The sequence below is a fragment of the Cricetulus griseus genome, chromosome 6 (genome assembly GCF_003668045.3).
Source record: "Cricetulus griseus strain 17A/GY chromosome 6, alternate assembly CriGri-PICRH-1.0, whole genome shotgun sequence".
NCBI classification, from domain to species: domain Eukaryota; kingdom Metazoa; phylum Chordata; class Mammalia; order Rodentia; family Cricetidae; genus Cricetulus; species Cricetulus griseus.
In genome coordinates, this window is record NC_048599.1 from 6,306,668 (window position 1) to 6,320,469 (window position 13,802).

Genomic DNA, 13,802 nt, shown 5'->3' on the forward strand with positions numbered 1-13,802 from the left:
GAGAAACCCAGGGCAGACATGTGTGGTGACTTAGCACTCGAACCCTGAGCCCATCCCAGCCCTCTCTGACTTGTAATGGAGACAGGGTCTCACCTGAGTTGCCTGCCGGACTCCAAAGTCTGTTTTTGTGCAGATACAAGTGAGCTGTGGAAGACCTCCAGTGCTGGGAAAGGTGACTGCTCTCCAAGGATATCACACTGGCACCTTCCCTCAACACTGAGGCAGGCAGGGGTAGTGCGTGGCTCACACAGCTTTTCAAGAGGCTGACAAAAATGTCGAAACAAACTTGGAACCCAACATTGATGCCGGATGGGATGGCTAATTTCTAAGCGTCAGGGGAAAGAGGGGAGAGGGATGAAGGAAATCAACAGGACATCTTCAAAATATTTTATTACAAAACAGTACAGGGCTCATCAACAGTTCCCACCCAACACTGTCTTAACACACACTGCTGGACGACACAATGTCCAGAAGACTGGACTGAGAATTTCAGTTCCCTTAGTTGCGGGCACTGCAGCAGGGAGTGGAATGCAGACGGCAAGTCGCCAGGATGCTGGGCTAACCACTCAACAAGAGCATCAGCCCCTCCAGGGGTGGAGAGCCTCATCCAGGACTGGGGGCCACCCACAGCTGGGGCCCAGGAAACGCCAACAGCCAGCCCCCAACAGGCCACTACTTCTTATTCCTCGGCTTTAGCTCTTCAGCTGCATTACGCAGGAAAATGTAATTTTTCTTTTGGGGATTATAAAACTCATGTCCCTAAAAAAGGAAGAAAAAAAACCTCCAATGACCTTAGTATTAATTAAAGGGAACAGCTATAGGCACACCAAGTCCTGCTCTGAAAAGGCAGAGTAAGGATGGAGACATTAATAGTTCTGTGTTATACAGGGTCTCTATCTACCCTCAGGAGTCAGAGAGCCTGGGCCTGGCTGCCAATGTCCTGCAAAGGGAGGTCTTCCCTACAGTCTTCTCCTGGTCCTTTATGACTTCACTGCCAAGAGAACTGTTCAGGGTCCCAGGCTTGGCAATAGCCCTGACCAGGGGGTTCAGAGAGGACAGGTCCCAGGAGAGCAGAATTCTGTCTAGGGGCATCAGTGGGTGGAGGTAAAGACGGGCTCTCTGGGCCTCACTTATATAGACCAGGCTGGTCTTGAACTAATAGAGCCAGCCTGCCTCTGCTTCCCCAGCACTGGGATTAAAGATGTGCTCAGCTGTGGCTCCCATCTTTCAGCAGCACTCAGAGTGAGCTGTCTCCTTTTACAGGTTACTATGTTAAGTGCTCTGAGGCTCATGGTACAATGCAGGCCTTTTCTTTGGTGGTGCGGGGGACTGAACGAAGGGCCTTGCCACAATGCCAAGTAAGCACTCTGCTACGGAGCTCTACACACACCCTGCATCAAGTTTGAGGAGGGTCTTGTCAAGCTGCTCAGGCTTTGTGACAACTGCTGTATGAACTACCATTCATCACAAAATGCAGTTATTTTTGCTGTTGTTTTTCAAAGATTTGTTTACATGCGTGTGGCCATGCATGTTTGAACATATGCATGTTCACCACATGCCTGCAGTGGTCGGAAAAGGACATTAGATGCCCTGGAACTGGAGCTATAGACAATTATTAGCTGCCATGAGGGTGTTGCCTTGGCTCAGCCTGGGCCTCAGGAATGCAACACCTACAGAACCCAAGGCTGCCCCTAACTGGAGCAAGATGGCAGGAACAGCCTCCAAAGGAAGCCTTAAGCAGCTGTGGGAAGCAGAGCTAAAGCATCGATCAAACAGAAAGGAGGCTTCCAGGGCTGACGAGGACAGGAGACTGAGTACATCTCAGTACTCCAGCTACAGTGTGTGTGCAGACATGGGAAGGGGAGGGTGCCTAAAGAGAAGGTGCTATGCAGGCTCTCCAAGGCTGCTGGCAAAGGCAGGGAGAGAACAGTGTAGAGAAATGGAGTAGAAACTTGTGTGGAGTAGGAGGGAAGCAAGGGTGAGTGGGAAAAGCCACTGTATAGCAAAGGGCAGAGAAATGAAAACCATGAGGAATGAGCTGGAGGCGTCTCCTCCAGTAGACACTCCACAGGGAGGTCTCAGTTACAGCCCCAGGCCCACACACTCCACCTGAAATGCCTCAAGATGTTGCCAGATCCCTGCCAGATCCTGACTCTCCCACCGAAGCAACACCTTGGCAGCTGCCCACCCTGCAGTGTGCCTATGTTTTGTGTCCAAGAACAGGGAGGAGCTCATGGTGGCTCTCTATGACAAAACATTCCCATTGTGCAAGTGCAAAGATCTGACTGAAGATGACACTAAAACCCACCCACACTGAGAGTCCGGCTGCTAGCTCCCCTTATAGGGAAGTGGCAATGGCCTGGCTAAGGGCACACAAGTCCAGAGAGGAATCCATAATTCAAACTCAGGCCTATGGCCCCAGATCGTAAGAGGGAAGGAACAGAGCTGGCTTGGAAGTTCTCACCTTGGACCAGTCGTAGCTAGAAGCATAGGCAAATATATTTCCATTGTGATTGAAGCAGCAGGCTGCGATGGGCTGATCTAACTGTTCCGAGGTCTTTAGTTTTGTCCTGGCATCTTTGTCCCAGAAGCTGAACCTACCATCAGACCCCACGGTAGCAAGGGTGCCATGGACAGGATGGAAGGCAATTCCGTTCACCTGCAAAGGTTGACACACACAGTGAGAAGCAGAAGCAGGCTGCTGCCAATATAGCTCCCTGCTAAAGTCAGGAAACCAAACACACAGGCACATTTCACTCCTTAGCCAGGCGGCCTCGGACGCCTGGCCGCTCAGAACTAACCCTGCCTCAGGAGCTGCCCAGATAGAGATTCACATTCGTACCCACTGGCCACACCAAGTGCAACCTCGGAGAACGTGTGGGATTTCTTCCAGCAAACAAATTTCTCAGACATCACTATATGTGGGAATTGTCTATGAACACCCACAAGGCAGAAGCTCGAATTCTAAGCACATCTAGAACAGAGCCTATCAACAGGTTTGTAAAGGACACTGAAGTCTGCAGACACAGACACAGGCTCTCCTATGACTTGGGGTTCCAATGCACTTGGAGAGCCAGCTCCAAGTCTGGTTCCAGGGGGTTTCTCTCTAAGACAAAGCGCTGCTGGCACGTACTGCATAGATGTCTTGAGGGGCTGAAGTGTTGGTGCCGTTGGATCGATGGCATTTGAAGGTGAAGTTATCTTTTGCCCTGAAAACCAAAGGGTATCTCAGTTTCCTTTCAGAACCATTAGAAAGAGCATCCCAGGCAGCGAGTGTCACTTACGGATTTGGAGGGTTGATGTAGTGAATGGCAACTCTGCCCTCAATACTTCCCAGAGCAAAACCAGTTGGCTTGTTCTGTTTGTCTTTGAAAATAGCCACACATCGATGCTGTGGTTAAAATAAAAGAGGAGGGGTCATTATCACCATGTAAGTCAAGATTAGTTAACATGAACATAAATATTACCCATGACTCAAATACAAGGTGTTCCTGCCTCCCCAGGAGAAGTTTTCAATTGGGTCATTAGTTTTGCTATAAGTTCTTTATCCCCTTTAAAAGGTCAACCTCTAGCAACACAGATTTTCTCACTAGTCACAGGTCCCTGTAGGTTTCCCGTTGCTGATCACTTCCTTCCTATGCTGAAGCTTGTCTGACGTGGTCCCACTGGGTTATTTATTTCTTGCCTATGTTTCTTTGTGTCATATTCAAGAAATTATTGGATGAAGTTTTACGTAACTGCTAGGAAGACTTGGATTGGGGGTGACAGGAGGAGAAAGGAACTGGGGAAGCCTGGCGGCTGAGGAGAGGAATAAAAGGTGACTGCAAAGTGACCTCTAGTTTGAAGGGCAAAAGAGGAAATGCTACCAGCACCCATGAGAATTCCTGATAGCAATGCCACGGGGACTTACACCAAATACTTTCAGTGCAGCCACAGGCAGAGGGCTTCGTGGAGAAAGGGAGGAGAGTGGGAGATGTGGGGAGGAGACTCTGAACTGTGAAGGGAAAGCATCATAGACAGCCCTGGAAAAGGCAAGGGCAGCCTGCTTCCTGGGATGACCAGACAAGGGCACACTCCAGTGAAGTGCTAGACAAGTCTCCGTGATGGATTGTGTCAGGTCTCTGCAAAGGCTGCAGGGCAAGAGGGCTCACCATGGAACCAGCCCCCAGAGAACCAGGCCCGCCCCTATCAGGGGAAGCTGCATGTGTGGACAGACCCAGCAGGAAGAAGACTAGGATGGTTCTGCCCTCTCCTCTGCTCTGAATGGGAAGCAGGAAGGCCTTGTGGTCCTACAGCCAGGACAGGGCTGAGCTGGATCAACAGAACTAGGCCACACAGATAGGCTGGGAAAAACTCAGGAGCACTAAGCAACTGGGGGCGGGGGAGGGTCTTTGAGGAACAGGAAAGTCTGGCTCCACCATGGATAGTAAATGCTTATGTAAAACTGGGCTTGTTTCTTTAAATTCACTCCCCCTGAACGTATCAGCAAGGTTTTCAAAACAGGTACTGTATACCTGTGCCCCCCACATCAGCACCATCTTGCATGAAGCAGGTGCTAAATGAACGTTTCTCAATGGTCTCTGGTGTTTCCCACCTGGTGTTTCAGTGGAGACTCTATTCTCCTGAACTCTGAAGGCTGATTCTCTAACTGGTAGACAATCAGGCCTCTCTCTGCAGTGGCCACCACAGCCATTGGGTATATCTAGGGGACAGAAGAAAGATACACACTTGACACGAAGACAGCATTTCAGTCACAAAGTTCTAATGTTTCAAAAAGTTCAATAATTCAGTGCTATCAATATGTTCGTGAAAACAGAGAAACCACACCTATAAGCAGATACTTGAAACATACTTGTTTCACTCTGAGTGGTGGGGATGCTTTGGATTTTGTTATTATTTGTTTTGCTACACAGCATAGGCTGGCATCTTGAGTCCTGAGCCTCTCATTGGTAAATCCTGAGCACTATAGTTCCAGGCCTCTGTTCTCATGTCCTTTGGAGTTTTTACACTATACAATGTGGACACTGCACCACTGAGAATGGGCGGTCATTTCCACCCCTCACGTGTTAACGGCCTGTATTTCAGTGTGTTTTTGAGTAACAAGTGTTTCTTTTCTGAAACAGGGTCTCATACGAGGGCTCTTGCTAGTCTGGAACTTGAGCTGCAGACCAGGTTGGCCTAGAACTCATGAAGATTGTCTTGCCTCTGCCCTGAGAATCAGAATTACAGGCATGGGCAAACATGCTCGGTCAGGTATGTTTCTACATACAGTTTGTGAACGTCAGCCCCCACCATGCACTTTTCTGAGGACGGATCTCTTTGCTGTGGAATTACCCAGGTAGTTATAATAAAACTAAGACTTAAGTAAAGACTCGGAGAAAGCACTTCCATTTCCACTCCACTCAGAGGCTGTCCCAGAGATCAGAACCACATACAAGACCTCTCTCTGCATTCTTCTACCATCACACCATGCCGTCTCCCCACACAGGGGAGGACAGGTGGCTAGTGGCTCAATAAACCTCTAAAAGTCCACCTCCAGTCCCAATGAAAACACCCAAAACTCAGCACTTAGTACTTCTGGACAAAGGCAGCCCAAATGTCTGTATGAGTAGTCTGCTCAAGTTGATGGTCTAGATCACCTATAAACTGCACGAGGCCACAGAGAGCAGCACTTACTCAGCTGTTGGAAAGGAAGTGAGACTGTTTACTTACGACATCTGCACAGTAACAGCGCTCAGGGAGTTGCAGGACCATCATAGGATTTGATGACCGGGTATCCCAAAACTGAAAGCAAAGACGAGCAGAAGTTAGACTGCTGGGGGCAGATGTCTACATGGGCCGACACCCATCTTCACGGGGTACAACCCCTCAACCACACAGCATACCTTCAGAGTTTTATCCCAGCTCCCTGTCATCACACAGCTGTAGTTCGGGGCTTTGATCCAATGTATGGTCTTAACAGGAGCATCATGCTTTTAAAAGACAAAAACCAGGGAGACACTTGAACAACCAGCATCATAGCTCTAGTTGTGGAAATTCAAAGGAACTAACTTAATCAACTACTGGGTTACAACTAACAATAACAATGAAATCAAAGGACATTTCAGTGCTTTCCCGTGACCCAAGGGCCTGCACCTACGCTCTGTCTTGTTTACTAAGAGGCATCCATTAGGGGGCTGGGAGATGCTTTCAGTTCAGGTGCTAGAAAGCATGTCAGAAGACTTCCCTATCCTTCAACTAGAGTCTCACGTACCTTCACTACTACTCTTGTTGGTCTTCACACTGAGAACCAGCCTTCTGCCCCTCAGGTGAGACATGTTCCATGGGCACATGCATGTTCTTTTAACCCTGAAAACCCTGTCTGGCACATGGTAGGCACTCAAGCACAACACTTGCTGGATTGCCAAATGTGCCAAGGACATTTGACTTGTCTTCTTACAGATTTTTACCATCACTAACTCTTGTTACCGCCTATATGTATGTACAGGGGCGACTCGTGGCAAAGTGCTCTGTGAAATATTTGTACAAATGAGTGTGCTTACAAAACATGCTATGTACATGCTACAGAGTTTTCTAGTGCCATTAAACCAAGGTGTTCAGTACTGTCTGTCTCGTGAGTCTACCCACAAAGGTTTCCCACCTGTGCTATTTGAATGGCCTGGTTGCTGTTCAGGTCCCACATCTTGGCTGTTTTATCACATGATGCTGTGAAGACTTTGCTCCCATCCTAAAATAAAAGAGAGCAAAAGTAAAATCTCCATGACAGCCAAGAGCTAGGTCACGAGTCTGCTCTGCATTGCATTTTCCTATTATTTAAGAGCTGGCATGCAGCAAACTGGTCTTGTAAGTAATACACACAACTAGAAACTAACTACTAGGAGCTCACATAGAAACAGGATCTCCAAGAAATCAAGTGGCACCTGACAGTGGTGGCACACACCTATTTAATTCTACCACTTGGGAGGCAAAGGCAGATGGATTTCTTTGAGTTTTAGTCCAGCCTGGTCTACAGAGCAAGTTCCAGGACAGCCAGAACTACAAAGAGAAACCCTGTCTTGAAAAAACCAACCAAGCAAACAAATCAAGTGGCTTTGAAAGCTATAGAATGAAAACTAAGTGTCAGCAGGCAAAACACTCAGTGGGTAAAGGTCACTGCCAACCCTGACTGACCACCAAGACACCAATACCACCATATACACATCACACCCACAAATACATTAGAAATTCAAACAAAAAACAAAACTTAAGTCCACTGCACATCCACAAAAGGCTTCAAGAAATGACAGAGTTAAGTCCTCTTCACTGCCACACCGAACCTGACCAAAACATGTTAGCAGAAGGATTTCTTTTATCTCAGAGGTTCTCAGAGGGGAGGCACAGCACCTGGGACCCTTACCTGTCACATCTCAGGGCACCCTCAGGTAATCTACTGGTATCTAGCTCTGCCTCTATAGCTCACATACTTAAATCCCATGTCCAAAAGGTTCCACACCCTTCAAAAATAATGCAGACACACATGCAGGCAAAATAACCATCCATCCCCATAAAAAATAAAACAAAGAACCCGTGTCAGTCACTTCACATTCAAGCACTAACACACTATTAAAAAAAAAAAAGTTGGATGGGGGACACACCTTTAATCCTAGCACTATGGAGGCAGAGGCAGGTAGATCTCTGAGCTCAGTGCCATCCTGGTCTACAGAGAAACCCTGCCTCTCAAAAAAAAAAAAAAAAAAAAAAAAGCCTTAGAATGTCAGGCCGGGCACACCTGTCACAGAGCTCTTATCCAGCTTGCACATGCCCAGAAAGGGGGTGGGGGGGTGGGGGGTCCTTTGGTCCTTCTTCCTCTAAGGACAGGCCAAGGGAAGGAAATAAATCTTGTATGAACACCCAGAAATGCAGAATTCCCCACTGAAAACATTCGGGCCATAGGGCTAAATACCCTGAACCAGCAACCCTGATAGGCCCCAATCCTTAAGTGCTACCACAACTCATTGCTTACCAAATTCAAAAGCTTTGGAAAACAAGTCACTTCTGGCCCTAAACATTTTGTTACAAAAGGCTAAATCTATGCTGAGGTATTAGGAGCTCAGAAGTTCGAGACAGAGACCTCTGAGTTCTGTGCCAGTCAGGGCTGCACTGAGACCCTATGGAGTTTGAGTGAACATGGGCCCTAGGCTCTTGCACTTGAGGTTTCAAGTCATTCTCAGTGTTTGTGCCTCCCACTTGCAGATCAGGATGGGACCCTCTCAGCTGTTCCTGCTGCACACGCCTCTGCTCTGTCATCATGGGTCCCAACCCTCTAAACCAAAGTTTAATTAAGCTCTCTCTTTTAGGAGTTGCATTGGCCATGGTGTTTGTCACAGCAGGGAAAAAGTAACCAAGACAGACCCTGTCTCAAAAAACAAAAGGAAACTAGACATACATCACTCCAGCAGACGTCCAGCACTGGCCCAGTGTGCATCTGCTGGGCTTTTGGAATGGTCTGTCCACTGTCTTGTACTTCCCAGCAGCGAACCTGTAAGAACAAGACATTAATAAGAACAAGGCGGTTCCATTATCTGATGTGCACACACCTAGTACAGTTTACTGCAGGCTTCTTGCATCAATCCAGCTACTAACTTCAAGAGCAAACCAAGTGAGATGTACAAGTAAGAAGCTTACTTCCTACTGCTGAGCCAGAGACACACAAACAGTACCACTCACACCTAACACTACAGCTAAGACATACAAAAGGTGCCGCTCACACCTAACACTACAGCTAAGACATACAAAAGGTGCCGCTCACACCTAACACTGTGCCGCTCACACCTAACATTACATACAGCTAAGACATACAAAAGGTACCGCTCACACCTAACACTACACACAGCTAAGACATACAAAAGGTGCCATTCACACCTAACACTACAGCTAAGACATACAAAAGGTGCCGCTCACACCTAACATTACATACAGCTAAGACATACAAAAGGTGTCACTCACACGTAACACTGTAGCTAAGCTGCTTGCTCAGCAGCCACCCAGGCCTCAAAGGGAAGTTCATCTTTCTACTACAATGGTTCCCATGTCATTTTCTTGTTAAAGTTATGCATTTTGCAGATTTTGTAACTGTGACAAGAAAATAAATTCCACCAGAGAGAACTAATTAAGATCTGTGTGTATTTAGTCTTCCTTCAATGCCCACACATCACAGGAAAACAAGAGGAACACATGGCGTGACTCTATGCCTCTCTACTTTGTAGCTGCAGCTCTCCTCACCTATATTCTCACCCTGTCTATCTTGGAATGCACTTCTAACTTGATTTTTTTTTTTTTTGAGGCAGGGTCTCTCACATAGTCCAGGTTCGCTTTGAACTCACTATGAAGCATAGGATAACCCTGAACTTGTGATATTCCTGTTCCACCTTTCAGGGGCTGGGTTAACAGGTGTGTGCCACCAACCCTGGTTTTCTTCTAGCATTTTAAAGCAGCAGTGAAATGAGTAAAATAAGGGCGTCCACCTTCACATCCTTCCTGCCCACCCCTCCCTGCGTCCTCTCTGCTGCAGGCCAGTTTGGAATCTTTCCCTAAGCATGGCCCTTAAGCTTGGGTTTTCTGTGGCATTTGGAATGGGACACAGGGCCTCTCACACCCCACGTGAATGCTCTGCTTCTAGAGCTGCCGCCCTGGTCCTGAGGGCACCAAGTTTAGCTGTGCAGATTTGTGTTCCGGTTTCACAGCATCCATGTGAAGCCACTGTCCTGAAGCACAGACATAAACACACAGTCTCTAACTTTGGGGATGTGAAGGGCAGTTTCAGGCATCCCTCGAGTTCCAGATACACAGTCAACAGGACAAAGGGCTTAAACAGAAACTTGCGAAGAGCAGCTGTGACCAGCCTGCCTACCAGTAGTACTGAAGGCTCCAGCTTGTCCCCTACACGGGGGCTCATCAAAGCTGCTCCTTTTACTGACTGACTATAAATGTAGCAGAAGGGTCCCAACTGGCTGCTGTGGGCAGCCCCCTGATATCCACACCCACTTCCCACCAGAGCACTCACTTTTCCCTTCATGCACTCACTGAGCTCAGTGCACAAAGTGCCTAAGTAACTAATCAGTGGCTACGGAGAATCTGTCCTGTTATTCCAGCACCTGGGGGCAGAGGCAGGCGGATCTCCAGGTTCAAGGCCAGCCTGGTCTACAGAATAAGTTCCAGGACAGCCAGGCATGGCTACACAAAGAAACCCTGTCTCAAAAACAGAGCAACAACAACAACAACAACAACAAAAAAAACCCACATAAACAACACTCCCAGACACACAGTATAAATAGTGCAGCTGAATCAGCAAAGGGGAACCTTTGGGCAGGGCCTGGCTGTGGTGCTGCCATGCAGAACCACGCACAGCTACTACACCATGTCTTAGAAAGCCACACATAAGCCTTAGCCTCAACTGCCTCACAGACAGAGTGGAGCTGAAAGGCAAGCCACTCTTACTGCCCAGCAGTTGCCTGAGAGGCACTTACATCATTAGCCCATGATCCTGCAATGAGGAAATTCCCTGGTAAGGTTGGTGGGCTGAAAGACAGACAACCGATGCTATCATCAGGAGAAGACGTTACTTCGATGTCCTGGGGAGGGAAGGCCAGAGTTAAAATGCACATATCATCACCAGAAGGCAGTCTCCTTTCTCAGCAAACACCTCGAGCAGTCTTTCCTTGCCTTGAGAGCTAGCTGGATCTGACCTTTCCTCATTCTGATCAGAAACAGGAATACGAAACAGGTCAGAGAAAATACCAGAGCTGCTGGCTTAGAAACGTGGAAGGCACAAAGGCAGTATCTGCACAAGGTGGCCCCCTCCTACTCCAAGTATTTGGCTCAGTCTGCATTGTCCTGCTGTGCAAACAGAAAATAGTGCACATTCTCCAGGACTACTCTAAGAGCCACATTGAAATTATGCAGAAGCAGCCAGTGAGACAGCTCTGCTGAAGTTCTCCGCTGGCCTTGGGAAGCTTGGCTTTCGTATGTGGACTGGACAGCTGTGACAAGCTAGACCTGAGGACAGGGTGCTAATTCTTCAGAGGACGAGCTTTGTGCTCCAATCTGTCTCAGCTTCATCCCACGGGCAACTCCTAGGCCAGCCAGAGACCCCCACCCCGCTTCTCTTCACCCTACAGGAGGCTCCCAGGCTCTCTGCCTCTCCAGCTGTCAGCAGTACAGGACACGTGGCCTGGCTCATACCTTCATTGGGTTGTGATTATCTGTGGCTGTGCTCCCAAACATGCTGGTCCCACCAGTCCCAAATCCAGAGGCTGATCCAAACAGACTCATGTTGGCTGTAAAACACAAAGTGGAAGATGTTAGGACAGGCCCTTCTTAGGTTAACAGTGCACATTGCAGAGGGATGAGCACTCTGATGCTAAGCCAGGCCTTGCTCTTCAGCAGAGATTTAAAAACCCAGCAAGCAAAACATCTTATAAAAGGAGTCTTTCTGCCTAGCACAGTATAATCTCACACTCAGGCAGAGGGAGGAGGGTCTCTGTGAGTCTGAGGCCAGCCTAGACTACAAAGTGAGTTAAAGGACAGCCAGGGCTACAGTGATCCGGTCTCATAAACTCACTCTAGTCTTTTTACAGCAGTTTTTGCCCATGGAAACTACTGGACCAATGCCCTCACCAGCACTAAGGCACCAACACCGACATGTTTCAGCATCTTTGTCAGTTACCAGGATAGAGCTGTTCTCTTTCCAGAGACAATTGCACACCAGGCACCCAGCAGGAGGCAGATGGGTGTCCTGAGCTCAGGGTCCCCTCTTGGTAGCTCCCATCCCTCCTCCTATACTGTAGGTCAATGTCTACATGAAGCTACCTAGAAAAACAACTAGTCCTGCCAGGAGTCCCACAGTTTCTTCTTAGGACTTGAAGAAAAGCAATCCACTTTGGCCTACTGAGTACCAAAAGGCCTGGTGTGACAGTGTAGATTCGGAGCCACCAAGAATCCTCGCCACTGGGCTTTTCCTATACAGCAAGGTCTACCAGGCCCTACCTATCACTCACTGCACCTTCCCTAGGGCTGCTTTGAGATCCACACTAAGTTATGAGAAGAGGTGGTACTCAGGCAGTAACAACACATGGTCTACGAGCCTGGAAACTGGAGTCTGATCCCCAGAATCTGACCGCCATGCCTGGACTGTGGCATGCATGCCCAGGCACATAATAACAAACGAAGAATGCAGAAATAGGTTGTGGTCAGCCAGGTGACATGGCACATGTAATCACAGCACTTGGGATACAGTCGTCAGGAGGACCAGGTCATTCCTAATTATACAGCAAGTCTGAAGCCAGCCTTTAAAAAAGGAAAACATTTTCATGGTCTAGCACATGCTGAATGCAGTAGGAAACCATCTGTGTACTGTAACTCCCCAAGACTGGCATTTACTTACATAACACTTCAAACTGTCACTAGCTGGCAGGTTTCTACACTCAGAAATCTACCAAGTCAGTCAGTTTTGCAAAGGGAAGCTAACACCCGATCAATCCACTTGCCAATGAGGGCCGCTTCTTTGAAACGCAGGGGAAACTGCAAGGGACTCTGGGAACGCATTTATCTGCGTGCTGCCGGCTTTTTAAGGGACAAGGGGCGAGAGCCACAGTTAGCGCGTTCACATCCAAGAAAGCGGCTAGAGAGACGACCCGGTGTTGTTGACTGACTACAAGCCTGCCTGTACCTGTGGGGATGCACGGCCGAGCCAGCAAAGCGAGGGGCTGGCTTCTGCACGGCTGGCTGTGCGTCGTGGGAGCGTGAAGTAAGCCCTTACTTTCCCACCTCTGAGCCAGGGAATAACCCGTGCTTCCCGGAGTTTAGGAAAGCACGTCTCGCCGGGCCACAGTGCCTGCGACAGCGAGCTCCCCCACGGTGACTGACCAGATGTGTCTGTCTGAAGTCACTGTGTGGGTGTGCGCACGGGAGAGCAGTGTCCCCCGAGGCCAGAAGGGGGCGTCGGGCCGCAGCGGAAGGACGGCGGAGCCACCTCTCCGGCCCACGCCTCCTCGGAGGGGCGTCTTCCCGGGCTCTTGGGGAACAAACTCTCACAAAGCGGCCCGGGCCGGCCGGGAACCCGCTCTGTGAGCTCGGGATGGCTGCAGCTCGGGGCCTCCGCGTTGCCCACGCCGGCCGCCACCCGCCGTGTCCCCCTCACCGGTCCCCGCTGCGCGGCTCGGGCGGCGACGCGCACGCGCCAGGGCCGGCCGAGGGGGCGCGCACGGACGGCCGCCGAGAGGGGCGCGACCGGGCGGCCCGGCTTCGGGTCCCCACGCGGCCGGGGCCGGGCGCGGCGGCGCGAAGGCCCGGGGTTGCGCACGCGGCGGGCGCGAAGCCACGAACCTGCTCTGACGCGGGGCGGAGGGAGCGCGGCCCGGAGACCCCGGACCCCAGAGTCGTCTCAAGCCGGTGGGAGCTGCCCCGTTACCACAGAAGCGCCGCGCACGCGCCACGAGCCACTTCCGGGACTGCCCGGAAGGCGTTAGGGAGCGACGTTCCTCCGGGCGCCAGGCGGTTGCACATGCGCAAAAGCTCCACTGAGGTCAACAGGAAGTCTTTATGCCAGGAGTCTGGGTTGGTGGGAAGTCGGCCTTTTGGCGGTTGCCAGGCAACTCGTTGAGAAAGGGCGTCGTTTTCACTTGTGTGTTTATGATGATCGCCGAGTTGCAGACATGGCTCAGCACTCAAGGGCAGTGGCCTCTTTCAGAGGAACCCGGTTCCAGTCCCAGCACTCACTTGACAGCTCCAAGAGAAACAACGCCCTCTTCCACGTGGTACACACA

The 13,802-nt window shown here is 49.8% G+C and overlaps 1 protein-coding gene across 2 annotated transcripts; it reads right to left on the reverse strand.

The window, feature by feature from the left end:
• Positions 1-373: 373 nt before the first annotated feature.
• On the reverse strand, positions 374-13,500 carry Rae1 (ribonucleic acid export 1). Of its 2 annotated transcripts, XM_027423264.2 has the most exons (12): positions 13,363-13,500; positions 11,221-11,315; positions 10,506-10,610; positions 8,426-8,518; positions 6,641-6,727; positions 5,886-5,972; positions 5,713-5,784; positions 4,595-4,702; positions 3,285-3,391; positions 3,134-3,209; positions 2,465-2,659; positions 374-759 (listed from the first exon to the last, which is right to left on the reverse strand). In XM_027423264.2, the coding sequence occupies exons 2-12, from the start codon at positions 11,308-11,310 to the stop codon at positions 673-675; spliced, it is 1,107 nt and encodes a 368-aa protein (XP_027279065.1). In that variant the 5' UTR covers positions 11,311-11,315; positions 13,363-13,500; the 3' UTR covers positions 374-672. The 2 variants fall into 2 exon arrangements, with proteins under 2 accessions (XP_027279065.1, XP_035302453.1); XM_035446562.1 differs by lacking the exon at positions 6,641-6,727.
• Between the last annotated feature and the right edge of the window lie 302 nt (positions 13,501-13,802).